This window comes from Syngnathus scovelli, chromosome 14, assembly GCF_024217435.2.
Source record: "Syngnathus scovelli strain Florida chromosome 14, RoL_Ssco_1.2, whole genome shotgun sequence".
Lineage (NCBI taxonomy): Eukaryota > Metazoa > Chordata > Actinopteri > Syngnathiformes > Syngnathidae > Syngnathus > Syngnathus scovelli.
The window spans coordinates 12,229,894-12,257,766 of record NC_090860.1 but is presented as its reverse complement, the minus strand read 5'-3'; the positions used below and the strand labels follow the sequence as shown (position 1 = coordinate 12,257,766).

At 41.2% G+C, this 27,873-nt stretch overlaps 2 protein-coding genes across 7 annotated transcripts; one reads left to right on the top strand and one right to left on the bottom strand.

Moving 5' to 3' along the window:
- plb1 (phospholipase B1) lies at positions 1-27,802 on the top strand. 6 transcript variants are annotated; one of them, XM_049740733.2, is made up of 33 exons: positions 1-210; positions 1,214-1,307; positions 8,418-8,448; positions 22,274-22,350; positions 22,413-22,463; positions 22,542-22,602; positions 22,675-22,733; positions 22,868-22,941; positions 23,011-23,054; positions 23,133-23,241; positions 23,366-23,417; positions 23,642-23,722; positions 23,788-23,853; positions 23,924-24,024; positions 24,110-24,191; positions 24,274-24,378; positions 24,448-24,543; positions 24,601-24,672; positions 24,800-24,877; positions 25,089-25,149; positions 25,209-25,267; positions 25,342-25,409; positions 25,609-25,652; positions 25,741-25,840; positions 25,904-25,955; positions 26,075-26,155; positions 26,234-26,299; positions 26,367-26,461; positions 26,549-26,630; positions 26,754-26,858; positions 26,955-27,050; positions 27,195-27,269; positions 27,431-27,802. In XM_049740733.2, exons 5-33 carry the CDS (start codon positions 22,419-22,421, stop codon positions 27,653-27,655), a joined length of 2,334 nt encoding a protein of 777 aa, XP_049596690.1. In that variant the 5' UTR covers positions 1-210; positions 1,214-1,307; positions 8,418-8,448; positions 22,274-22,350; positions 22,413-22,418; the 3' UTR covers positions 27,656-27,802. The 6 variants fall into 6 exon arrangements, with proteins under 6 accessions (XP_049596690.1, XP_049596686.1, XP_068509099.1 ...); XM_068652998.1 differs by lacking the exon at positions 1-210 and adding an exon at positions 987-1,103; XM_049740729.2 differs by lacking the exon at positions 8,418-8,448.
- col10a1a (collagen, type X, alpha 1a) lies at positions 1,999-6,487 on the bottom strand. The gene is made up of 3 exons (XM_049740760.1): positions 6,345-6,487; positions 6,012-6,157; positions 1,999-4,515 (listed from the first exon to the last, which is right to left on the bottom strand). The coding sequence occupies exons 2-3, from the start codon at positions 6,139-6,141 to the stop codon at positions 2,681-2,683; spliced, it is 1,965 nt and encodes a 654-aa protein (XP_049596717.1). The 5' UTR covers positions 6,142-6,157; positions 6,345-6,487; the 3' UTR covers positions 1,999-2,680.
- Positions 27,803-27,873: the final 71 nt, after the last annotated feature.

Here is a 27,873-nt window from a genome sequence, read left to right as displayed (position 1 = left end):
AATGGAGAAAATTACTTTTTCCTTTGGCAAGAAAAAGCTTGTTTAAACATTTCTGCATATTTATTATGAATTGTAGAAGTTTGCTAAAGTTTTTTCGACAAACTCAACCCACTTACTAAAATATTTAGGAAAATATCCAAAAGAGAAAACGTGCGCAGAGTGATGACGTCATCAAGCTAATTGCTCCGACTGACCACAACTTGACCTACCGTAAGCCCTCTTTTCAGTTTTTCATATTAAAACAAAAAAAATAGCCATAATTGAATATCCCTCGGACCAAAACAACCAACCTTCTTTCTCATATAATCAGAAAACAATATTGTTTGTTGAAGTTTTGCTTTCTTTTTAGAAGTTTGTACCTGACCAGTTAGCATAGCAGCTATTGCGTGACATGCTAGCATGTATTCTTTAGCAAAATCTCTTAATACTAATTTGAGCAATTATGAGAATTACATCTTTATACTTAAAAAAAATAGTTCCCCAACTGCCAAGTACTTTTTTTAGCTGCACTTAGTCGGGGCTATCAAATATATAGAAGTGGAAAGTATCATTGACACTCATTGGCACTGAGGTACATTATAATGATAATCAGTTTAATGATAGTCATTTTAATACACCTATGAAACTGTAAATTTTACGTTTGTATGACCTCAGGGGCATTGGACTACGGTTATTTTGATGGTTTGTATGTTTATTGCACCAAGTATGATTATACGTGTTGACATTTTCCCTGCAGTGAGAGTAACACAAATATGCAGACGCATTCCGCAATATTTGACGCACTTAGAGACACAACCTATAGTTTGGGGGGTGTCATAAATTACAATGTTTGGGCGCAAACATTTTTTTTTAAGTGTCTGAGGTTGCAGATGCTCTCACCACTGTCATGTCAGGATCGTGTTTGTGAAATGAATAAATACAAATATACCCGGCCACTGAAAAATGTGTTTTTGAAAATTGCAGGAAACCTACCCGACGTGTTTATATCCACCCACAGCTACACACCCATGTTTCTGTGATTAAGGGCTATGTATATAAATAAATTTGACTTGGCATTTCAGACCCCCACCACAAGAGGGCGACAGCAAACTTCACAACATTAGGTCATTAGGAAATGAAATTGGTTTCCTTGCAATGTGAAGCAAACTTAACTGGAGGAAAAGATGGAAGAACAAAACATTAGGTACATTTGTGTTTTTTGCTTGCATTACAGGTTATTTTTCTGTTTTTCACTGACCAAGAATCAGCTAGCGATTGGTCCTGTCAACCACCATTAAACAGGAAGTGGCCTGCTGCTAACGCTTTTGGTAAGTGACCAACCTTGCTAGACTGCCAATCATGTTCCAAACAAGTGGAAAATGATCATAAACTATCAAAAGCAGGCATGATGCATTCCAGGGAGTTATAGTAGTTGGTAATTTAGATGTGCGGCTTGTGGAATCAACCAAAATGCAAAACCCTGTCTGGTCCTGTCTTGTCTGTCTGCCTGCACCGACCACAATGTCCTTCCAGTTTATACCAGATACTTTCCTCATTTTTAGGTTCGGAGGGGGGGCGGTGTATTTAAAACGGCACCTGTACCACATGCTCAGTATTTTTAAGAATCCCACAAGCTAGATTTGATAATTTTTTATGGTCCCCTCAACATTCTTAATAAGACACAGGGCTTAAAATTTTAAAATTTTGTGAACAGGAAATTTATGGCCAAGTAGGGTAGATTATTCAAACTAATAATTTTATTTATTTATTTTCAATTATTTAATTTTTTTTGTTTTTTAGTTGTCATTGATAATGTATTTATTCCTGCAATGCATGTTCTAATATAAATGTATATCGATTCTAACAAATTTTCTTTGTATTTATGATGTTCTTAAGTATTTCTCAAAATCTACCATCCGTTATATTTAAGTACTATATTGAAGTTTTCGATACAATATGGTGTATTTTGCCAACTGAAATCCACGTGGCTCATTTAAAAAGTGATCCCAGGAGAGAATGTTCTTGTTAAGACCTTTTTATTTGAGTCAAATAATGCTTTTCATGACATAATGCATTTCCAGGGATAAAAAATGGCATTTGCTGCTCAGAGAGTGTCGCTTATTTGACAATATTCCGATTATCTTTCTTTATTCATCATGGTCAATTTGACCATTTTGCCATCTCACAATATTCAAGTCATATACAAAGACAACAGTTACAATGTGTTGCACAGGAAGTATTGATGTACTTTTTTTCTTTTAATAAGATTACTGGGTACCAGGACAAGGAATAAAAACAAAAGACAAGGTTGTACCAAAAAAAAAAACAAAGGAAAAAAAACAGACAAACGGTAAAGTCAGAATCACCAGTTGAAGTCTTTAGAAAAGAGTGGAAAAGAAAAGAGAGAGAGAAAAAAACAGGGCACAACACAGATTTAACACCTCGGGTTCACATGCTGTCTTCATTCTGGAAAGCATCTTGTAGGTCTTGTTGTAAATTGCTCTCCCCATCCCTGATCTCCTGTTTACATAAATTAGATTTTTCCTTCTTCGAAGCACCTATTTGTTGTTGTAGTTTTCAAGTCGACATGCTTCTATTCCTCAAAGGCAAGAGTCAGCAGTAGGGTTAACTCTTGATTGGAGCAATAGAGAGCACATTTAGTTGGGTGGCTGTTGGGTTTCCCGTCTCAGAGACCGACTCATCACGTCGAAGCGACCAGGAAACCAGAGAAGGAGCAGTGCACGTTCTCGGCGGCGAAGACACCGTTGGCCTCCTCGTCGGGGATCTGCACGTACACGGTGTCCTGCTCGTTCAGCAGGAGCACGGCGCTACCGGACATCTGGTCCAGGAAGCCCTTGTTGTACTCGTCATAGGAGAACATGACAGGCTCGTCGTTCTTGTAGAGGGCGACCAGGGCGTGAGCGCCGTTCACGTGGATGCTGTAGGAGAAGTAGTAAACTCCGGGGATCTGGCATGTGAAGATGCCGGACTCAGGGTCGTAGTGGTTCTCGGCATTGTACACAATGTGGTCGAACTTGATGGGGCTGCCGGAGGCAGGGTAGGGAGTGGTCAGAGCTGCTGTGAAAGCGGACATGGGAGCCTTGACCATAACCTCGGTCATTCCCATTCCCATTCCTTTCTCAAAGACCACCTCACCGGGAGGGCCGGGAAGGCCAGGAGGGCCGGCGGGACCGGGTGCTCCATCAGAACCGCTCTCGCCAGGTAGACCGGGGGGACCTTGAGGTCCGGGGACACCTTTAGCGGTCATGCCAGCAGGGCCGGGAGCTCCAGGGAGACCTGGATGACCCTTGTGGCCAGGAGTACCAGCGGGACCTTGAGGTCCAGAAGGTCCACGAGCACCAGGAGCTCCATCGGAGCCAGAGGCACCGGGCTCACCAGCGCGGCCGGGGAGACCTTTGGGTCCAGCAGGGCCGGGAATACCTGGGGCTCCTGGGGTACCGGGGGCACCAACGTGACCCTTCTCACCGGTGGCTCCAGTGGCTCCTCTGGCTCCAGCGGGACCAGATGGGCCGGGGTAACCCTGCTTGCCTTGGAAACCTTGGGGTCCCACATCTCCCTTGTTGCCCTTGGGTCCTGGAGATCCAGCGGCACCGGTGTCACCCTTGGGGCCGGTAGCGCCAGTCTCACCTGGGAAACCTCTTACGCCAGCTGGGCCCATAGGACCAGTAGCTCCAGTGGCACCAGTGGCACCAGTGTATCCAGTAGGACCTTGCTCACCCTTGGGACCAGTGGCACCTGGGCTGCCAGTAAATCCTCTCTCTCCCTTCTCACCATTAGCACCTGGCTTTCCGTAACCTGGGGTTCCTGGGGCTCCGGGGGCTCCGGCAGCTCCCTGGTGTCCTTTGGGGCCCATTGGGCCAGGCAGACCTGGGGCACCGTTATCACCGGGTTTGCCAGCAATGCCAACACCGGGGGCACCGGTGTGTCCCTTGGGGCCCTGTGGTCCCATGGGACCAGGGGAACCATCTCTACCTGGGCTACCTGACTTTCCTGGTTCACCGGGCATACCTGACTTTCCTGGCTTGCCAACTCCGGGCTGACCTGGAGCTCCAGCTGGTCCCATTGGTCCAGTGTGCCCTGTGGCACCCTGGGGTCCTTGAATTCCGATACCTCTCTCTCCCTTGGCACCTGGCAGGCCAGGAACACCGGGATGTCCTTTCAGACCAGGCTCTCCTCTTGGTCCCATTGCTCCAGGAAGACCAGATGGTCCGGGCTTGCCAGTAGCAGAGAGGCCGGCGGGTCCGGGGTTTCCGGGAGAACCGGGAGCACCTCTGGGTCCTTGAGCTCCGGGGGCGCCAGTGTGTCCCTTCTCACCGGGGGATCCAGGGATACCGGGTTTGCCGGGGCCGCCGGGGGTTCCGGATTTGCCAGTGATGGAACGACCAGGAGATCCAGGAGGTCCAGGAGGTCCGTGGGGTCCGGGGTGACCAACGCCGCTCTTACCTGCGGGACCAGGGGGCCCTGGGGGGCCCATGGGGCCAGGCTCACCTGGAATACCAGGCTCCCCTGCCACCACTGTAAAAAGTTACCCAAAAAAACATTGTCAGTGGAGAAAAAAAGAGGAGGCAAAATGCAATCAAACGGAAGTTCACAATGTGAGTTTGGAGTTTTGAAAATCTGGACTACAAACATGCCGACAGGAATACTAAAGAATACAAGTCACTGGCAATATTTTACTGGCATTCCTTATTTTTATTTGATAAGTTCCTATTTACCAGGGTTTGTCTCTGTCGCACAAAAATAAATAAATTATTAAAAATAAATGAATTATATGGTTGTATATTTGCTAAAATTTATTTGTAAATTAAAAAAAGCAGACAAAAAATAGTTAACTATATATCACCTGTGCAGTTGGATGTTTTTGTACTTGCTATTGGTTGTCGCCGTCTTTTGTTTTTGTCTACTGCCAGGTTGGCATTGTAAAATAATTTCTCAACAAATATATGTATTTATATTACATATATATATGTATGGCGAAAGGTGGAAAAATATTGAACATTATTAAAAAGTTAAAAAAATGATTTCCTTCCTCTATCATCAGATGTGTTTTGATTTTTTTGGTGTATTTTTGGGCCTTCTTTTACTCGCAATATCCTCAGCTTTTTCTTTTAAAAGAAAATCTCAAAGGAGTCTGCATCAAAAGGGTGGCTTTTTTTTTTTTGGTTGCTCTATTTGCACTTGTAACTTTCTGCTCTTTTTATGTGGTTGCGGTAAATCTCCGAATAAAGCCTGGCACATATGCCCGCCTCCCTCTGTGGCACACCCAAACAAACAAACCACAGCGCCGCTGCTGGCTGACTGGGCTCTAATTTGCCAGTGCCAAAATAGCAGCTGGAGTGCTGCTGTCTGCAAGGCAAGGCAAAAAACATCATCTTGCCTTCTGTGAAACTTAATATGTCTGGAATTATGCATGTATCCCGCACAAAGCCATCATGTAAATGCAAAATAACAAAAATCAAGATTTACTTTAGTATGCCTCTCTGGGTTTAAAATAAATAAACCCAAACCAATCTGTATCTTTGTGCGGAATAGCAGTCACAAAACATGATTTCCATCAAGATTTCTTTGAATATCCCTCCTCCAGTTAAAATATGCATTTTAATCTCACCTTCTTAGAAAAAAAAGTTATATTTTGGAAAAATATTTTTTTTTGCCTTTAACTTCTCGCCACCTAGTCATTCAATTCTACCCCTAAAATGAGATTATTATAACATAATCAGTATTTTGTTAAATTTTTTGAGTTTTTCTGAATATATAAAAAGCAGAGTTAAAGTAAGTATTATATCTATCTGTATATATTTTTGCAAAGATTAGCAGTTCCAAAATAACCTCAAGATGTTTCTTAACGTGACTTCCTTAATGCACCGTTTAAAAAAATGTGCCATCACCTATTTTGTATTCATCTTTATCAGGACAATCAAAACTAGGATTATGATTTTTTTTTTTTTTGCCCCTAAAACAGACTTCAAAAATTCATTCAACAATTGCCCATTATTATCTTATTTTCTCACCCTGGCTCTTGACCTGGTAAGGCTCATACTGGGGAGCGGCCTTCACCACCTTCTTGACAACGTAGCCCTTGCCGTGGCCGGCGACCAGGGCAGCCATAAGGACGACGATACAGGCGACACGGATGTCCATCTTTCTCGATCAAATCCTGCAAGAGAACAATTTTGCTTTAAGAAGACAGAAACATAAATCCTGCTTACAAAGTTCTATCATGGCTGCTAAAACTTCAAGTTCCACCTTGCATGATGCTGCAAGTTAAGCAATCTTCCTTGGAAGTGAGAAACAGCCCATGGATGCTGAGTGCATCCATAAAACAAATAAATAAAAACACTTACCGACACCAAATTTTGGGGAGAAATCACAAAACAATCTCCACAGCACCAGCAAGCTCCCGGTGCTTCTCTGTATATCCTTTGGCTTGGAGCACAACTGAGGATATGCTGCCTTTCCCCTGTCAAGGTTCCGAGTATTTATACCATAGCTGCCCATAAGCATCATTACAACAACCAAAAAAAAAAAAAAAAGTCCCCACCATGCAAGTACCTCCCTTTCTCCAAAAAAAAAAAAGCAGAGCTGTAATTAGCAGGCAGATCGACCCAAAACAGGCATGTCACATCAGGGTGCCTCCGAGTCTTGAAAAAGACACACACATGATGATTATCACTTTTTTTTTTTTTTTAGAAAGTCTTCTTTTGAACAAGACAACAATGCACAAAAAGAGCAGAGAGCCACAGAAGAAAAGTTATGGTAGTTTTTTTGTAGTTGTCATTCTTGGTAAGACTTTAATTCAATTTGACGTATTTATAGTCATGACAAAAAGGCTTGTTCGTTTTTGTTTCTTTTGAACTTTAATAGAATTTATTTAAACCTGATCTAATTTATATATGTGTTTCGTGTTATTATATTTACCGAGCCATTATTTTATTTGCTGGAATTATTACAAAAATCTGCATTGCAAATCGAAATAATGATGTTTTTTGGAAGGTTCCTTTGCTTTTACACCGTATAAATTAGTTTCTGTAAATTTCATTTTATTCTTTAGAAAGAGAGTGGTGGTTGTGGCGAAGGAACAAAGTATTTTTCTATATCAAAATTTTGGAGATGGGGAATAAATTATGACACTTTTTATTTTTATTTAATATAAGCTGATATTTATTTATGACATTTTTATTTTTCAATCTGTTTTTACACTACTTCTAAGACCTTTAATTATTACTTTATTGTTAATTAATTTAATTGAAGCATATTCAGATTTTTATTGATACATTTTCTTTTCCATTTGTTTTTACACTTAGTTACTTGAAATCTATTTCATATCCTGGAGTTCATGTTTACAGCAACCCCACTATATAAATATGCCAACGTCTCAAAATACTTGCCCCTAATCTATTTAAAAAAAAAAAAAGACAGGTCCAAATTGGTATTGGCTCGTTTATTTGTCCGCAAAGCCCACATCGAGTGTGTGCACAGTGTCTGCAACATGTACATGATGAATCTCTCCGACTGTCTGGACTCACCGGAGCTTGTCAGACAAACAGGAGATGTTTTTAATCATAATATGATAGTTAACACTGATTTTTAATATACTCCACTCCTTCACACGTCTACAGCTTTATTGTTGTTAAAATGTGTGTAAAGGGCCGGTTAAATAAATCTAGACACTTGGTACTGTTTGGTGGCTCCTTGGTGTGGTAACCCAGTTCAACGCCAGGTGGCAGCAAAAATAGCAGAGGGAGAGGAGACATCCAAATTATGATTTCCAGCATGAGTTGAGAGTGCAGATAATATGAAATTAGCAAAATAAGTGATTGCACAAATTAAGAAACTTCTATGACCTAGTATATAATTTACACAGAGACCCCTCAAAATAGACACAGACCTGGCAAACAAAATTTCTTGCAGACACCCTATAAAATAATTCTCTCCCACAGATATCCTGAAAAATAAGATACCAGAAACAAAACTATGGAAAGACACAAATATAACACAAAATAGGTAACTTTCACAGAGACCTCAAAAAGACAGTTTTATACCTACCCTACAAAACAAGTATTTTTTACAGAGACCCTGCAAAATCAGGGATGACAAAAAACTTTATTTTTGTTAAACCAGTTTTACTTAACATGAAAAACAAGACCCTGCTAAAAAGGACACTATCAAACTGTTTTAAACATAGACCCTGTAAAATAAAATAAAAATTCAGTCACACATTGACCATATTAAAAAGACTTTATTGCAGTCACCCAGCAAAAAAAAAAAAAAAACATTTATTTTTACAAATAGTATTTACAGTAAGGCTTTTTTTTAACATAAAAACTCACAAAATATGCATTTTTACATAATTATTTTTAATATGACCTGGAAAAGGACCCCTAACGAGGAGTTTATTCATTTTGGGTCTTCTCCAGTTAGGCTGCCGGTCGACAGTTCACAAAGAAGGTGAGTCTAATTATTTTTTTTGACTATTTTCGGGGTTCATGGCGGCGCTGAAAGCTGAACACTAGAGGGAGGGGAAACGCCTACAATTACAGTCGCATTTCTGGTGGTTTGCAGTGTTGTGTTTCCTCCCTCCCGTCGTATTATCTTCCCTCGTCCTCCACCTTGGCCTCGCTGTGCTTTGACACAGTCCAGCTGTAATTTCTCCATTTTGGAGCTCCGCCGCATAGGAAATGCCCACACCCAAATAATCACATGTTCTAAAACACACAAGCGACCATAAATGATGCGTGTAGACTTTTTTCCTCGAGATGGCTAATCTATTTAGAGTGCATATACCCCCCCCCCCCCACCCCACCCACCCACCCAACCAACTCCCCCACCCGACCTCCTCACTCGTTCTCATGAATTCTGACATGGTGTGTATTTACATGACAGCCATCTTTCTTCAGCGGCTTAATTAAAGATTCAGCAGCAGTTTTGTTTACGTAAATGAGGGCACATTATCTTTAATTTCGTCAAAGTGCTACCTTGCTGACGTGTGTCACGTGGCGTCGGCGAGATCTGGAACAACCAGTCTGTGAATGTCTGGCTAACTTGCTAGCTTAGCTAACGATTGATAAGGTCATTATTAAGCGACTAATGCGACTTGGTTGGACCCCAAAGCAGACAGAAAACGTAGAAGGAGCAACTCAAAATCTTTATTCCAAATAAAGTCTAAATAAAAAAAAATATTTCGAAGTCGCACAAAGTATACGATAAAATAAACTGCTACTAATGAGTAGGAATAATAATATTAAACAAAATAGAAAAATAAAAGATTCAAAAAAACTAAACAGCCAATTGTTGAGTTCTTAGCAGCTAGCTGAACTTTTGTTTGACTCAAACAGCAATTAACCACGTTTCCCTTGTGCCACCAAATTTGATATGTACTATTTTGGACTAGTTGAAATGACAGAGCAGCAAAGGGTGGAGCGAGGATTCGAAAAATGTTATAAAATCCTCCCTGCGTGTTTATTTATGCATTCAAACATGGCGATGGAAGTCGTCCGCATTTAGGCCTCCAAACAGTTTTTTAAGCTGGAAAAACAACAACAATCCGCATCTGCCGTCTCTAAAGGGACTTTTATACTAAGATGTGGAACCCGAGTCAACTTTGGATGACTAGAATTAAATGTCCAACCTTGTTTTTACCGTCTGCCGCATTTATTTTTCCGAGCAAACAAGGTGGCTCCTTAAAAAAAGAGAGCGAGTGTAGTGAGTGTTCAGCGCAAGGCTCAGGTCATCACCGCACCGCAACGCGACTGATGTGGTCTGTTGGCTCTATTGTAAAGAACCACAAGGGACCAGGTTCAAAGCGAAGACCAGGGCCGGTGCCACAGTCTCCGTTACAGCGTCCAGCTACATGCTAAGTGACATCAGCTAATATGGAGACACGTCAGAACCTACAGCGCCGCATGACATCATGCGGTACGCTTTGCGGCGAAACATACAGTAGCACTTATTTCATTACTTTCACTTTAGAGTCGAACGAACTAAATAATGAATTGAATGAACGAACAAACAAATTAATGAACAAACAAACAAAGTAATGAACGAATGAACGATGCGTCTGATTCGTTTGATTCGCCTGATGTGTCACTTGACCCTGTGCTTTCTCAATAAAAATGTTGCAATATGAACGAGATTCACAAAAAATATATAAATAGTGCCTTGTGAACGTAGCAAAACTGTTTTGGGTCAAATTTTGAAGTGAACATTTCATGGCCGATTGGCAACGACTGACGCACCTGAAGCGAAACACAATAAGCAAGCTAATGGAACTTATATATCTTCATTTTGTTTCTCGTAATCATACGACAATACACAAAGCAGGGTGTCCAAAAAGCAACTTGGGTGGTAGCAAGCAGCTAGCACAGTGTGCGGCGGCGATATCAAGCACTTTGGAAAGATAACAGCTTCAGAAGAGGAAAGGCTCTCTCGCCTTTCGTGCCTGTTTTGGTGCGCTCCAGTGCACAGGAATGGATGTTTCTGGTTTCTTGTCGCCGTGCTGACCGAGGCTCAACCCACACCCAGGAGGCGCGTATAATTGTCGGTTGATGTAAGCGAGCCGACCGACCAAACCTAATCACGTGAGCCGGGATACGGCTAAAGATACACGCGTCGTCACAAATTTAATGTTTCAATAAACTCCGCGGACCGCTAAAAGCTACTTTAGACTTTATGAATGGCACACTTGACGGGGGCCCGGGGGAAATTACAGGCTCCTGGACATAAGCGCGGACCCGAATGGAGCCGGAAGTGTTATAAGGGACTTAAAAATGGCGGTGGTGGAGCTAGGTGGTGATGTGTGGGAGGTCACACTCTGAGGGATGGATGAAAAGGAACTCTCGGCTTTTCATCCTCGGGTTTTTCTCTCTTCAAGAATAGAAAAAGTCCAAATCTGATTAAAATAGAGGTGATTTTTTTTTTTTTTTAAAAGAGATGACGTGCACTTCAAGCAAGTCGAGCTGGTTTACAAAAGTCTTCCAAGCTTTCTAGTTTTGTCTCAAGTTTCATAGAATCTGAATAATTTTTTTTCGAAACGAATGTACTGCGTTTGTAACTAGTATGATTTAAAGGTTAGCTGAATTCCGAATGGAAATTGGCTACTGACTCACAAATTCCTAGTTTTTTGGAAACCATATTGTGGAAAGTTTCGTGGAACTCGGTCTTTTAAAAACGCTCAGCTTTTAATACCCCCCCTTGAAGTCCAAATGAAAAACTCCAAAACTGTTGAAAATAGAGCTGCGTGCCACCAGACGACGCTTTCCAGTTAAGCGAGTCGAGCTCGAGCTTATCGACGCCGTGATGATAAGTTTTCCTGCCACATTCGCAGCGAGCCAAGTTTATTTCGGAAACCGTCTGACTCAGCTACTTAGGCAAGACAATATCAGATTTGCAGCAGCCAAAGACTCATTTAACTAAAAATACAAACCACTTGCATAAAACAACTCTGTGTATGTGTGCAAAAAAAAAAAAAGAGCAACAAATAATCTTCCAAGCTGACTCAGTAGGGATTTGATGAAAATGATGGGATGCTTATGCTGCGGCCTATCTCGCTCCACTCGAACACCTCCGCCAGATTTATCGCTGACATATCCGCATTTACGCTTCCACTTAGTGGAATCCTACTGTGTCCTGCCAATGCAACCGCTACCGATTAGTCAACTAGGAAAATCATCTTTTTTTTTGTCTTGACACATGAAAATTCATCAAACTTGTCATGTGGTTTTAATCCATCACAGTAGTAAACAAGTGACTTGTTAATCGTGAAAACCTCACTTGGTGTTAATTGCACAAATGGAAACCCCCGTGGAAGACTCTTTAAAAAAAATAAAAAAAATCGTGAGGTGGATTACGGCTATTCCTAGCAGGGTGTGACGGGATTTACAAAGACACTTATTTAAAATTACACACATCGGAAAATTCAGAAAATTCCTCATCAAAATAGATGCCAGACGGTATCTGCTTCTTGTGGGATGGTTTCAAAGTCAAATTAAAACCGCCTCAATGAGAGTTCGGTGCCTAAGTGCGGCTCACAGTGGCGTCTTGTATTTAGGGATAATGACAAATCCACAACACCAAATTTCACGTTTTGACTGCCAGTCAGTGTCGTGTAGTTCTCTACAAAAGCCAAAAAAAAATGGAAAAAAAAATAATTGCGTAGACATCTTCTGGGCCATTCCATTGGAGAATACAAAATACAAAAACATACACTTAAATGAAATAGTTGATATGAGATAGGTAAAATAGTTTTGTCCAAAACAAAATGATAACCCCCCCAAAAATAGTTCGGCCATTTTGCAACCAACGGCAACAATGTGCATAGGAGTCATACGCCCGCTGGATTTCTACAACAATGGCGGCTTTTTATGTAACAATAATGTTGATTCATTATGCGTGGGAACTGCGGTCGCTCCTCTCACCTCTCAAGGCAGGTAGTTAACGCTGCACCGCACAACTTTGCGGAGAGACAATATAAGCGCTTGTTGTCTTCATGCTCTAAAATTGGCTACCCCCAAATAAATGTCAGGCATAGTGTACGTCGGGCGCCGCAAAATGTCAACCATAAATCACACATGCCATCTTTTTATTGTACAGTACGTCTGTCCCCTTGACGATGGTGAGTTCAGGGCCCGACTTTTATGGCTTCCAAAGGGGGCTGATGTGGGCTGTATGCTATAGTTAAAAAAGAACACAGCTTAAATATAGCAAAGGCAGCTGCATCCTAGCGTGATGCATTACATAATATCGCGGTACGTTACAAGTTGAATTTGTTCTGTCACTGATTAACGAACTCAAAGGGCTCTATATTTGTGCCCAAGTCTGGCGTGCGGCGTGGCGTGAATCTGCACATCGGCGAGCTAGACTAGTTTTTTTTCCGCAGATGCACAGAGCATAGAACACAGCCGACTTGTTTCAGAACCACTCGCAGTGGCTCCTCCCATTTCCCTTTTAAAATGGGTGCGTAGCTATAAATTTTCATCCATAGCTAGCTAGCTTATTGCACATGTAAGAGGTACTAACGAACGAACGAACGAACGAACGAACTAAACTAACTAACTAACTAACTAACTAACTAACTAACTAACTAACTACAGATGTGATCCAGTATATCTAATGCTTGAGCTAAAGTGTATCGTTAGCCACTGTTTTAGCCACGCCCCCCCCCCGCCCATATAAGGATTTTACTACTAAATTTGACTACTTTAGCATATAGCACAGTTTCAGAACCAATGGCAGTGGCTCCTCCCATTTTCCTTTAAAATGGGTGCGTAGCTATAAATTGTCATCCATAGCTAGCTAGCTTACTGCACATGTAAGAGGTACTAACGAACGAACGAACGAACGAACGAACGAACGAACTTAACTAACTAACTACAGATGTGATCCAGTATATCTAATGCTTGAGCTAAAGTGTATCGTTAGCCACTGTTTTAGCCACGCTACCCCCCCCCCCCATATTTAAGGATTTTACTACTAAATTTGACTATTTTAGCATATAGCACAGTTTAAACAAAAACACGAACATGGAAGGGTGGAATCGCACAAGGCCCTTCAGTTAATTTGGGTTTTATGGTCAAACACGTTCCCCAAATGGCGCGAGGTACTCTGTGAGAGAGGTGCCGCAACACAGAGGTGTGCGAAATTATTTACTGCGGTTGGAGGTGCAGTAGACCTTGGCGGCGCGTCAACAAAAAAAAGCAAACGGAGACACCTTTACCCAAAACATCCTGTACCTTCTCTCAGTCCTGTTTTTCCCCTTTTAATTAAATATCTGCCAAAATTCCTTCAGCCACTTGACCAAATTGCACTTGTAAAAATGAGGAAAAGAGGCTCTTCCTTTATTTTCATTTTTTGTTGCCCATCCAAGAAACATCCCAGAATAAACCGGGATGAGGACACAGGAAGAGGAGGTTCATTTCTTCTGGTTTGGGTTTTTGGTAGCTGTCTACCGAGCCAGACTTGATATTTACAGCCGAAGGTTCCAGTTTGGATGCAAAAACCATGCAGGCTACTGTCAGCTGTGTGACACAGCATGTCTCCGCTGATGTTTTTAATCCTTACTTGGGAGACCGCTTTGTTTTGACCACCATTTTTGGACAAAATAAACGTAGACAAAATGAACTCACAGGCTAAAATCAGATGTTTGGCAAAGAGACAAGACAAGCCGCCAAGTGTAAATTATAACCGAAAAAAACAGTTGACGGCAACCAACGTGTGGAAAAATTAAACATCAGTTCGGGTGGGGTGGGGGCACTTAAAAAAGAGCCAACAGCAAATTTAAAAAGACAACAAAAAATAGGGAGGTGCAGGAAAAATACAATTACAACTTCCAGACGCCCAGGCCGGAATTTAGATACTAATAATGTGCACATATTTAATCTATATTTTCTAATCTACCAGAGAGGAAAAAAAAATCCTTGTGCATTTTCACAAATTTAGCCAATCAAGGCGATTCTCATTCTGATCCATGATTGTTTTTATTTTTTATTTTAAAGAAGCTGCGGGACCTATCAACCAAATCTGCATGTTCACATCATTCATGGTGGTCAACTGAGATAATAAACACTTTACTGGTGGTCTGCAGTCATGTCGCAAAAAATAAATAAATAATAAAGTCCCCAAAGAGGAGCTTAAGAGCTTGCCGTGTGTTTCTCATGGCCGGCCGAACGTCACCGAGTCATTGCGCTCTGTAATTTGGGTGCAGTGACCACGACGTCGGACCTGTACAAGCGAGGTTGGATCCACATGTAAGACTCTCCTTCCTCGAAACAATAATAACAGTAACGCAGCGGGTCAGGCGATGGATAAAGCACAATGCCAATTGGCCGTCTTACATTTGACCTTTGATACCTTTCCTAAAGTGACCTCAATTATGGAAAAGGTGAAAATCTACCGTAAGCTGCCCTGTGAACTATTTGGGTCCGCACCACGTTTGCACCGGTTACCACGGAAACGGTAAAAGAGTCAAACTGATTCCGAGGATTTTTTTTTGGAACATATCCTGCGATGTGTGCACGAAAAATGAACAGTATGTAAAGTTTCCCGGATTTGAGACTTTGAAGAAGTTTCCGCGGGTTTTATCCGACGCCGCTCTCTCCGCCGTCTTTTCCTGCGGCTACTATTTGTGGATTTCCAAACGGGCTCTCCAAATGTGGAAGACTGAGGTGCTGTGGTCAAGGAAGATTCTAATACAAGTTTGCTTTGCGGTCCATGTCCAGACAGGTTGAGTCAGACTCTGGAGCGTCACTTTAAATACAAAGTCCACCACGACCTGTTCCGTGACGCAGGGTGACTTTGTTATTGCAATGTTTTAAGTAATGTAACTTCAATAATACCATTACTCATTTTTAATTTGTATTAAAGGCGGAATACTATGGAAACGTGATTTTTTTTAATATTTGTATGCAATTAGTTGAGTGCAATTTTGCTTACTTTTCATTTAAGTGGTTATATCCTCCTGCTGTGAATAATGACACAACACTTGAACGGCGCTACGATAAACAAGCGTGGTTACTTCAAAGTCCGTGGGAAAATTCGGGTTCCTTTTTTTAATTTAACGGTTGCAAATCTATATTTAAGAATTGTTTATTTTCTTAAAAAGATGAAGGGGTTTGCGACGTGTCGTGCGTCGATATCGTTTCAAGCGGGCTGCAAATAAGCGGAATGGCAAAGTCTTCCGAAATGCCCGAATTTGAGGTTTCACACCACCGCAAAGGATTGGGTCGCTCCGTCCGTCCACCTCTTTTTACAAGGCAACTTTGGTGCGATTAAAAGAGTGAAAAGTAGGGAGTTAGGTGGCGCTGTAACTCGGAGGTGATATTTAACTTTCATGCAGAGATCATTAAAAGTTGCCAGATGGAAAACGGAATTCATCTCAAGCCAACATTAGCTTCTTCTCACCACTTGGGGCATAGCGACTTTTACAAGCCAAATCCGGGGGACATATTTTGTAAAATTGACTTTTCAATTTTTGAATACAAAATCTTGGGTTGAGGAGGCAGGAAAATGCAAAACATGGCTGTATTTTTATTAAAAGGATTTTTTTCTTTTTAAATCAGTTGGCCTTTGTATTCAGCCGGCAGGTATTCAAATGATCATGAAAAGTTCATCTCATAAAGCCGTAATCTGTTTCCATAGCAACTAAGGTGACATTAAATTTCTCTTCCCATTCCCCCCGAAGCCCCTCACTCGCTTAATTGTGCACCGCAATCTCATATTTGACCTCAGCAGGGTGCAGTGCTTTGCTCCATTGAAATCAAGCTAATTATATCCCGGCTAGCAAAGGCTATATTTTCCCCCTTTATTATCCCTCTCAAATTTGGCAACTGCGAAACACCCTTTTCCAAATTAAAGGTCGTAAAAATGCCAGAACCAAATATTACCAACAACAACCTAACATTTTTTTGCAGTATTTTGCAGTAAAAAGAAGGAAAAAAAACAAAAAAGCGGCCTGGTTTTTTTGGGCTCACCCAAAATAAGACGCAGTGTGTCTGCTTTACAGCACACTTTGTAACAATATGGCGTTCAAATAAGGGCTTTTAAATCATTTGATGTCGCACTAGCTTGTAATTTGGAGAGCAGCTTCTGCGTTGTTGCTATGGTGATTCCTAACGACTTGCTTTTAGCGGTTTGTTCATGGCCGACCAGCCTGGACCACCAATGTGTTAGGGCTAGCATAAATACTTTACTGTTCCGAGGTATTTGCGGAACTCATTCCAGCTTACAACAATGTACAATGGCGAGCTAGAGTGCAAAAAAAAAGTTGCTTTAAGACAAAAGTAGTCCCTCGCAAATTTTACTCATGAGTTGACCCGCCAAAAGAAGGCACGCCGGTAACAGCAAAATATGCCAGTTAGCTTTCAAGCAGCCATTTTAATGTCGTTTTTCCGGCTGTCTAAGAAAGACAGACTTGTTACAGAATTTTTCAAAAAATTATCTAGCGCAGACAGTTTCAATTACCAACACGGAATTTAGTAGCCAAGTCTATAATGAGTAGACTCACAAAAAATCTTACGAACACGCAAAGTTGTCCATTTTGGTTACAGCCACCGACCATTTTATGACCCGCAGACCATATGCTCTCTATTCATGCTGAATATGACTTTTAGTTTAAAGGCATTTCAAATCGTGGTTGATATCAAGCCCTTTTTTTTTTTTATTTAAACATGCGAGGGCCGGTGTTAAAATGTCTAATTATGCCCGACATGTTTTAGCGTTCTCCCACTTTCCCATGCCTTACTCGGCACTCTGTAATCAAGTCGCACGAGACGAAGCGTCACCGATAGAAGGCTGGCAAGAACGCAAGTCGCTGTCAGACCTTTCATTACGCCCCTGTTCACACGGGATATAACAAGGAGACGTTTTTATGGAACTTATTTTCATCACCTGCACATTAAGAACGCATCCCTTAGAATTACCAGACGGCTTACTTTTTGATTTATGCCCAGACTTCCATTTGATTCATAATTATTTACTTGTATATTGCGCACTAAATGACAGTAGGGCTTTTCTGTCATTATAGGCTTTGCAACAATGCAGCAATCATAGCCGCCCTAGTCGTTTTTGTTTTTTTTACATTCCAGGAAAAATACAGTACTCCTGCGTCTTTATTTAAAAGAAAACCCGCATTTCATTTCCAAGAACAATGTTCTAAATCACACAGATGGCAAAAGAAAAATATTTGTGTGTGTCCAACCACTTGTTGCTAGGCAGAATTCAAATGTACAGTTTGAATTGTTTCCCACAAGAAGTCACAATACTAAAATAATGTTTGTGTCTTCTTAATTTACTAACAAATATACTTTGTATAAAAATCTAGGGCTGTTTAGTCATACACAAAGATATTTTGCTGTAGAAATGGCAACAGGTGGATCCACAGGTGAATTGTACTTTACGCCATCTAGTGGAAGAGCATTGAATTGTTTTCCCCTCAACAATCCACCAAACAATGTTTGCCTTACTCAGCAGTTGTTCTTGGTTCCATTCCCAGTACTTTTGCATTGGTTGCAGACACCAGGTGAAAAAAAACCACACCAAAACAGGTGAATTAAAAAAAGTAGCATAAACATGCTGCTGGCCCAAAAAATAATTACAAGTGAACAAAAAAAACCTTTATAAACATTACCTACAGGCGACACAGATCATTTCACTAATGTCACTTAATTTGTTTAGGAAAGTATTCATGCCGTCATAAGCACCTAAAAATATAATATATGCCATATGAAAACACCAGAGCGTACAAATTAAGCAGCAAATGAAATTACTGCTACGTTAGCATTTCGTACCCGCCGCCAAATGGGCAGCTGCCACTCGTTTATAGCTTTTTTTTTTTAAATAGAATTTTCTTTAAGATATGGGATGAGCATTCCAAAAGTCTCTAAAATTCAGTATAAAAAATAATTCATTTAGAAAAAACTACTTTGTTAACTAGTTGCCATGTGTTTGTCACTTATGTGTGCATTTCTACATTAGCTTCTTGCCGTAGCCGCCAACTGGCTAGCTGCCATGCTGGTCACTTATACACAGACTGCCATTTTAGCATGTCACGCAAGGTCGCTAATGTATTTTTACATGCGTGTGACCCCTCAGAGATATAATTTTTTGCAGAGCGAACATGTTTGAAGATGGCTATATCTCCATATATGGCGACCACGAGTACATGTGTGCTCAGGGGCAACAGAGTGGGTGTTTTGTGGTTTTGGCCCTTTGGCGCCTACTGCTGGGCCGCCCGACACATATTTCCCAAAACCCTACAGTGAAAGCTACCATCAAAAACGAGTCAAAAAAAGACTTTTGATCATCCTTTCATGGGTTCTTTCCCGCCATACTGTCTGCACTGTATCTATAGAATTTGTCATTGCGGCCCATTGGATGGGTTAGTGCTACCTTACCATTATTGCTAATTGACATCCTTCTTGTTTCCAGGCGACCGCCGAGCGACTGAAAAATGCGTCACGAAGGGCATAGCGGGGTAATTTGTGGCTTGAACTAGTAGCGTTGTGGTCCACAGAGAGGTATCATATGGTCATTTTTTTCCACTAACCGCCCCCCAGCAGGCTTTTTTCATGGAGCTACCTGTGTGTGCCTACCACATGAATGACTAAAAGTAAAAGGTTACTTCCTGGTAACGCAAATTCTATGTACAACTGACAAAAATACATCAGCTTGGGGGCTACTAGACAGCCGCTAGTGCACAGCAGTCTACGAACAAGTGCGTCTAGGTATTTGTTATTTTAGCCAATGAATGGCTAGCTATTTGCCAGCTCAAAAGCTACATACAAGTGTCAAGCATATGCCAGTCAGCTAGTAGGGAGTTAGCAGTTAGCTAATGTAGCAGTCTACCTACAAGTGTCGCCAAAGGTTTTGCATCCTTAAGCTAGCCAGTCGTTGGCTAGATAGCTAGTAGCTAGGCCTAGAAGCTAAAGTGAAGCGAGAGTGACAAGAAAATGGAAGCAGACCAAATGGCAGCTAGCGTGAGAAGCCACTGGAGAAATCTACGTACGAGCGACGAGCATTCGTCAGCTAGCTGGCGAGAGTGAGAAGCGGATGAAGCAGTTAGCATACTATAGTGACACGCATGTGGCAGCTAGCCATTCAGTGGTTCGCGAACTAGGCGAGCATGAGATGCTAACGCAGCACTCTTCGTACAGTATGTTTAAGAAGCTTTTTTTTTCTATTTTAGTAAACACTGGCGGAAAAAAAAAAATCTGCCGACTTGTTTCCATGTAAATGAACTCCAGTACCAACATGGTTTCTCAAGTATACTGTACATAAGCATCAAAGATGATCTTTTAACTCTATTTCCATCATCGACATTTATTTTCGAGTTTATTTCAAGTATACAAATACAACATGCAAACAGTTGTAAGCCACAGTCCAGACTTTTAAATTTAGAAAAGCACACAACAGGATATTTATAACCCGACACCAAAGCGTGCTCAAACTGTGTGATGTGTTGGTCCTCTGCACTCAAGTGACCATCTGGACGACACCTTAAGTACACGTGAGAACATAGCAGGACAACAAAGCAGAGCTTTTCTACAATATTTTGACATGCTACATCCAAAATGCAGTTGATCCCCACAAAATATATATATATATTATATTTTTATATATATATATATTTGCAGCGCGATTTCTTCTATTGCAGTAGTAGTGGTCTTTCTAAACCCTCGCAAGAGGTCATTTACCAAGCTTGGACAATGCATTGTGGAAATAACCGGTTTCAAAATACGACCCAAAAAAAAAGCTAGCATTGCATAAAACACAATAACTAAAGCTAACCTTGCATTTTTATTTATTTCTTGGAAGGATGGCAGGTCCCCATTTCCCAGCCATAAAGTGCAACATAAAGGACGCCGGAGACCGCGTAGTCGTCAATTAGACAACCGCCGTCGGTCAACCTAAAGACCAAAGGCAATTTTCAAAAGTACGCGGCCATCGCTGTCACACACGCATCACTCTTGTGCAATGTATATTAAGAGCAGGGGGTCCGTGCGGTGTTTACGCACGGCATGCATTAATGTGCATTTACGGCCGAAAAGGGACACGACAATTATAGGTTTAAAGGAGTAATGTAAACAGGCTGTTTTAAGATTGTACATCTTGAGCTCAGAAGATGAAGTCCGAGGTGCAGATTTAGGTAAAAGACATATCATTAAGTTAGAGGACACTGGGATATATTTGTCTATCCCTTTCATGGCAGAAGAAAACCATGATGCCTTATTGGTGGAGCGTGGGTGGGGGGGCGGATGTCCTAAGCAGTGTCTCACAAAAGTTCGCTACCATGAGGGACCATATTGAACTTCCGGGATCATTATAAGAAAGTGTGAAGTCGGAAACACTAAATTTGACACGTCCCCCCCCCCCCCCCATTGAAACCCGAGACCTATCACTAACGAGTCACATGACACTGGGGTTTAGAAATTTTTAGGTGACTGTAAATTCAATGTAGTAGAGTAAGATGCTGAGATAGCAGTTTGGGTTCGGTGGGCTCTTTATGAGCTCTTATTCATCAACTACATTGCAGTAGTGCCGCCTGGTGGTCACAGTAGGAGCAGTACATTACACCCCACTTTGCCGATTTTTTTCTTGCACCACTCCTTAACACGAAAATCCACAAGAGGGCAGTGTTGTTCAATAAATATATACTATATAAATTGACTACACCTCCCCTTTAAACTTTAACCTCCTCAAATACTGCAATAAGTCGTATAAACAACATCTTTTAATCTATAACTGAAATTTTGGTATGATAATCAAAACTGTTTTTAATTTTTTATTCCAGATTCCTCAAAATCAGGAAAACAATAATACATTCATACAAATATTTAGATTTAAAAATGATTAGATAGCTAAAAGGACAAAATAAAACACATATTAAATTAAATGTTAAATTATGTGATACTCTTGCAGTAATTGTAACGTTACAGCTGGTTAATTTTTTTCCCCCCCTGCCGCTTGATGCTAATCTGATTACAAGGCATGAAGATAAACTCCATATCCTGGTTCATTCCAAGGGTCGTGCTATCAACCAAGACAATCTGCGTACACCATAAAACATATTATTACCAACTGGAGTTTCACTGAATTGCCTTTCATGAACGCATTTATCATGCAAGCTCTTAAAATATGCTGAAGAGAAATCTCAAGTTGTAGTTTAACACAAAGTTAAACATCAACCTATTAAATAGATTTTGAGCTTTGGGACCTGCTTGTTGTGCTTTGTTGAAGCTAGACAAAATCCTTTTTGTTCATTCGTTGACTGAGGTCATCGTACTTTTACAACCGCATTATTTTTATTATTCGCCAGGAAATGGAATCATATCACTGTGTCCACAAAGTTTATAATGTTCTTTTAAAGAACGGAGCCTTTTTATATTTTTAAGAAATCTTTTTAAACTTTGCTTTGTTATATTGTACGACTTCTCCGTCATGCGAGGTGGGAGCCGAGCTAATAAAGAGCAAGACAGACGTAGTTAACCGCCTCACTCGTAGCGCAAGGTGATTGTTTAGTCTGCTATCATGTCCGGATCTAATCTCCTCGCTTGGTTTCTTCTCATTAGTTCTTCTCTTTTACTCACAGGTAAGATGCTCCAAGTCAATTTATCGTGCGTAAATCTTTTATTTTTGTCAGGGTCCACTGTGCTCGCTCTTGCTCTCTCTTTCTCTCGCTTTCTGTCTAAATTGAGTTAAAACAATCATTCAAGACATTTTATTTATTTTTTTTATTTATTTTTTTATTTTTAAATAAAATATTTTGTACTCTGATCCCACACAGACACTCTCACCATTGACATTGACGACACCGCCGTGCTGCAGTCAATACCGCTCATCCTGGAGGACACTTCCGATCTGGTAAGCAAATCACGAAGCCCGTCCCGAATGCATACAAAGGCTTAAAAATACTCCGTTTGCAGGAGGACATGTCAAGCAAAGCGGCCGTGCAGCTATGGACAAACAACGTAACGGTATAGTGACATACTGAATAGTGAATTTTAATTTGCTTGAGAAGAATAAATGCCTCCTTTAAATTGATGCTTTTGTAGGTTATGGGCACTGAGATCCCCTGCAAGGACCGCCGACCATCTCCAATAACACCAAACTCGGGTAACAAATCAGATTTTTACAGAAATAACCCAATCATTGCGACGTGAATGTCATTTGGCTTGTCACGTGTAGTTCATCGGCTGAGACCAGCCGACGTGAAAGTGGTGGCCGCAGTCGGCGATTCTCTGACAGTAAGTCAAGTGGCCGAAAATTTATGATTTATTTGATTCATCCAGCTCAACCATCAACTTGATTTAAATACTAATGTATTTTTAGTCAAATGTCCACCAATATCTAAATGATTGATTGATTTGTGGATCCGCAGGCGGGCAATGGTGTAGGCGCCGAGTCCGACGACCTTCTGCTGCTCATGAACGAGTACAGAGGACTTTCCTGGAGGTAACGCAAGACCGGCCACTACTGTAAATCTTTTTTTATTTGACGCATAACCATTTGTTACATTCTCAGCATTGGCGGTGATAAGAACATCACCACGGTCACCACTTTGCCAAGTATGTCCGTGTTTATCGGGTTATCATAATCAGTGACATAATGTCATATGGGTGTATTTGTGTGTGTGTGTTGGGCAGATATCCTGCGGGAATTCAACCCCTCCCTGACTGGTTTCTCTCAGGGAATCGGAAAGCAGGGCTCACCCGCAGCCTTCCTCAACCAAGCCGTGGCCGGAGCCAAGAGTGGGTCAGTAAGCCTCACTCAAATATTAATAAAAATATATGTATTATTTCTTATAAAAAAAAAAATCAGCACCTTTGCCAGACTCCCATTCTACTGTATTTGACCATGAAGTTTTTTTTTTTTTTAGTGATGTCGCGGAACAAGTGCGCATCCTAGTGGACATCATGAAAAACGACCCGGTAATAATTATTAACACTTAATAAGACACACACACACAACGGGAGTTTGTAGTTGCAAGTCGATGCCACAAGGTGGTTGCAAAGTACTTAAAGAGGATCACGAAACATCTCTCAATCGTAAACCCATGTGACATAAAATTGCAATTTATAATTTATTTACATGACCACAACATCCTTTCAGTTTCGTTTTATATTTCAAGAAATTCTTCTTAACTTGAGCGCAGAGGATCGATTTCCACAACGACTGGAAAGTGATCACCATGTTCATCGGCGGGAATGACATATGCGACTTCTGCTCAGACAGTGTGAGTACCCGAAATGACATGCTGCTAAAATTCCCACGCATATTAAATATTCTTAAAACACACAGGTGATCTTCTCACCCAGGAATGTGGCCGAACGCATCCGTCGAGCTTTGGATATACTCCACAATGAGGTACACACACCAAAGTTCTTATCGCCCAGGCTCTGGTCAAATTTAAAACACCTTTTTATGATTTTTTTAGGTGCCACGTGCGCTTGTCAACCTGGTGGAGCTGTTGAACATTATACCGTTGCGAGATCTGCATAAAGATAAAACGCTGGGATGCCCCACCTGGTTCGTCAGGTCAGTGATGATGCCACGATAAACAACACCAACATTAGAGTCACTAAGTGAGAGATTAGTGGACATGATTGTATGTTTTTCTCAGGATGGTTTGCCCGTGCGTATTGTCGCCAAAAGACGGCTCAGTCGAACTACGAAAGACGGAAGAATTCCTCCGAGGTTATCAGGTCAGTTTTGGCATACGGCAGTGAATGAGTTTGAAGCACCACTTTTTTTTTTTTTTTTTTGCCGGTCTGTTCCTTTTCCTAGCACGCAATGCGACAGCTGGTGGACTCCGGGCGCTACGACACCCATGACAACTTCACCGTCGTCCTACAGCCTTTTTTTAGGGAGGTTTTCCTTCCGACCTCGCCGGTAAAACCTGCCACTATTATAACATGCTGTAATAATGATAATCACGATTCCAAATGTTTTTGCTATCAGGATGGAAAGCCCGATCGCTCCTATTTCTCACCTGATTGCTTTCACCTGAGCCAGAAAGCTCACACGCTGATGGCCCGAGCCCTCTGGAACAATATGGTAGGATTTTTGTTGATTTGGTTTGATTTGATTTGAAATCTCGCTCGTTTCGTGCAGCTCGAGCCGGTGGGAAATAAGACGTTCACACAAGACTTCATGGTCGAGTTTGATCTCAAGTGCCCCTCTGAGGTAATCGTTCTTTTGTGTTTGCAATTTGACGGAATTTCCTGGCTCAATTAATTGTTTGGAATATATATTGAAATTTATTTTGGAAATCCGGCCAAGCTCTGAATTATTTGAATGTCTTTTCTTTTAGGCAGCACCTTTCTTTAGAACGGCTGGTAACAGCAACTACACGTTTCCTGGACCTCCACCGACTCCTGCACCGATTACTGTATGTTTTTTTTTAATTTTTTTATTTATCTCAGCTTGATTTGGTTTTTAGCTGCGTTAATGCATTTCTGCTCTTTAAAGTCCCTGTGAAGGGAAAATAAACATCATGTATATTTGACACACCATTTTCAAGAGTGTTGTTAATAATTCTGCCAAATTTTAACTGCAATATACAAAATGCAAACAAGCTAAAATATTCTCTTCTTTTGTAGAACTGGGGCAGCGACTTCTCATGTCTCAACACGGAACCGTCTGACTCAGCGCCCGCTTCAGGTACCAACCTGACTCCACTTGTTGGTCAACAGCATGTCTTATTCTGCTGGTTGTGTTAGCCCACAAGGTCCGGCCGGCTGACATCAAGGTGGTGGCTGCTTTGGGTGACTCCATAACAGTAAGTCTTCTAACCACGACCGCCCAAACAAACCATTTAAACCATCAAAACAAATGTCATATTTTCTGTTTTAGGCCGGCTTTGGTGCTAAGGCAAAGAATCTATTGGAGCTCAGAACGGAATATAGAGGAGTGTCGTGGAGGTGAGACGTTATGTTGCAGTTTTACCGAGCCACTTATACCCACAAAAATATGATTTGACTTTAAAATCAATATTTTCAAGTCATTCGGACGTATTCGTGGAGATTTCGAAAACCGCCCCCTACTGTCAGACATATATTGATGCAACAGTCAACCTCACACTTGTTCAGGTTTAATTTACTTGGTCCTCTCACTCCGTAGCATTGGAGGCGATAAAAGCTTGGAGACTGTTACCACTTTAGCAAGTAAGACATCCTACCACAACATAAAGATGCGATGACACTGCTAGGAAGCAGCGTCGAGCCTATGTTACCCCCCCCCCCCCACCCCCAGACATCCTCAGGAAATTCAATCCAGACCTTAAAGGAGCATCAAAAGGTCAAGGGAAGAAGAAGAGCGGCTTCAACATGTCTGTATCGGGAGCCAAAGTCTCGTGAGTTAAGCTATTTGTTATTTATTTATGTATTCCACATTAATAATAATAAAATAAATACAGGGCAATTCCAGAACAAGTCAGACGACTGATTGAAGTGATGAAAAACGACACTGTGAGTTTTACATTGCATAGTAAAATATATAAAAGGTGAAATATTTGTTAAACCATGTTAAAAAAAAAAAAAAAAAAGTCTATGAATACTAAAAAATATTTCAAAATACGTGGAAGCAGACGGTGGATTTTGCCAACGATTGGAAGCTGGTGACTCTCTTCATTGGCGGCAATGACCTGTGTCAGTTCTGCAACGACCGGGTGAGTCAGCCATCACGTCAATCTCGGGTCATCAATTTAATCTGATCCCATAAGAGTAAACAAAAGTCTTGTCTACAGGCCTCTTTGTCGCCTCAGAACTTCAGCCATCACTTGACGACCAGCTTGGACCTACTGTACAAAGAGGTGAAGTAAGATGCTATGCTAAAAAAAACGTGGTCTCGCTCTAACAATAGTCTGCACACCCTTTTAGGTTCCCAGGACCATAGTCAACATTTTGGAAATCCTGCAGATGGATGGCCTGCGTAGGATCCAGAGGGACAGTATCGGGTGCAACGTGATACAACCGTATGCTCATCGCATCAACTACTCTGTATTATTTATAAAAAATAATGGTTAGCCAAGCATGTGTTTGTTTTGATTATTCGTCTTCAGATTGGCGTGCCCGTGCTTCTTACTACCGGGAGACGACTCCCTTGAGCTGGCTGAAGCCAAAAGGATCAATCGAGAAATACAGGTGAGAACTGTAGTTTGTGTGTGTGTGTTTATATATATATATATATATATATATATATATATATATATATATATATATATATATATATATATATAAATGCTTCATTTGTCTTTTCTCCTTCAGATTGAGACAGAGAGAGTGGCATACAGCGGTCGCTATGACGACCGGAAAGACTTTGCCGTGGTGGTGCAGCCCTTTTTCAGAAACTCCATTATCCCTTTGAATGCTGTAAGTCGCCTCCGCACATACTGAGGACCGTTCGATCGCAGTGAGAGGTAATAGAGAACAAATAATGCTACTTAAAACTTGCTTTCAACTCATTAGGACGGCCGACCCGATGTCACCTACTTTGCCCTGGACTGTTTCCACTTCAGCGAACGAGGACATGCCAAGATGGCCGTGGCCATGTGGAATAACATGGTGAGTGAGACGACATAAGATACAAGTGGAAAAGGAAGCTAACCCTCAGCAGAAGTGCCAAAAGTATTACCACTAGTCTAGCTAAGTAGAAATGCAAACTATCGTGATGTTTTTTTTTGTTTTTAAGTACTGGTTTCTTTCCAGTTGGAGCCTGTGGGGAAAAAGCAGACGTACAATAATTTTGCAAGTGGCAGAGATGTCATCAAGTGTCCCACAGAGGTGAAGAAACTCATGCTTATGTGGTGGATTTAAAAAGTCTACACACCCCTGTTTAAGTGTCTTATACAAGAGACCAAGATAAATAACAATAACAAGGGATGTAGACCTTTTATATCCACTACACATCTCCCATACTACAATATCTGTCTTGTTCATTGCAGGAGCATCCGTATATTTTTACAAAGATGAACAGTGCAGCCAGTCTGCCCTCAACACACTGCTCTGAGGGGGTCCCGCTATGGCTGACCGCAGTGCTCGCCGTTTTGGCCCTCCTGCTGGGCTGGGCCTTCACCTGGCTAATGCTCACATGCAGAGCCAAGATGACTGGGAGGAGCATGAACTCAGTCGTACCAACAGAAGTGCAAATAAAGACCTCTTTCTTTTAAACTAGGGCAAGGTTAACTGAGTCCGGTAATATTCAATATGCAATAATTTATGTGTTAAATAATACTTGTCTTTTAAATGAACATTTTGTTATATATTTTATTCTATTGGAAAACATGATCGTAATAAAGATTTTATACAGTTTCTAATTTTCCAATTTACATGTTTTTTACTCTACTAAATGAGATGTAATAACTAAAAAAAAGGTAAAATTATATAA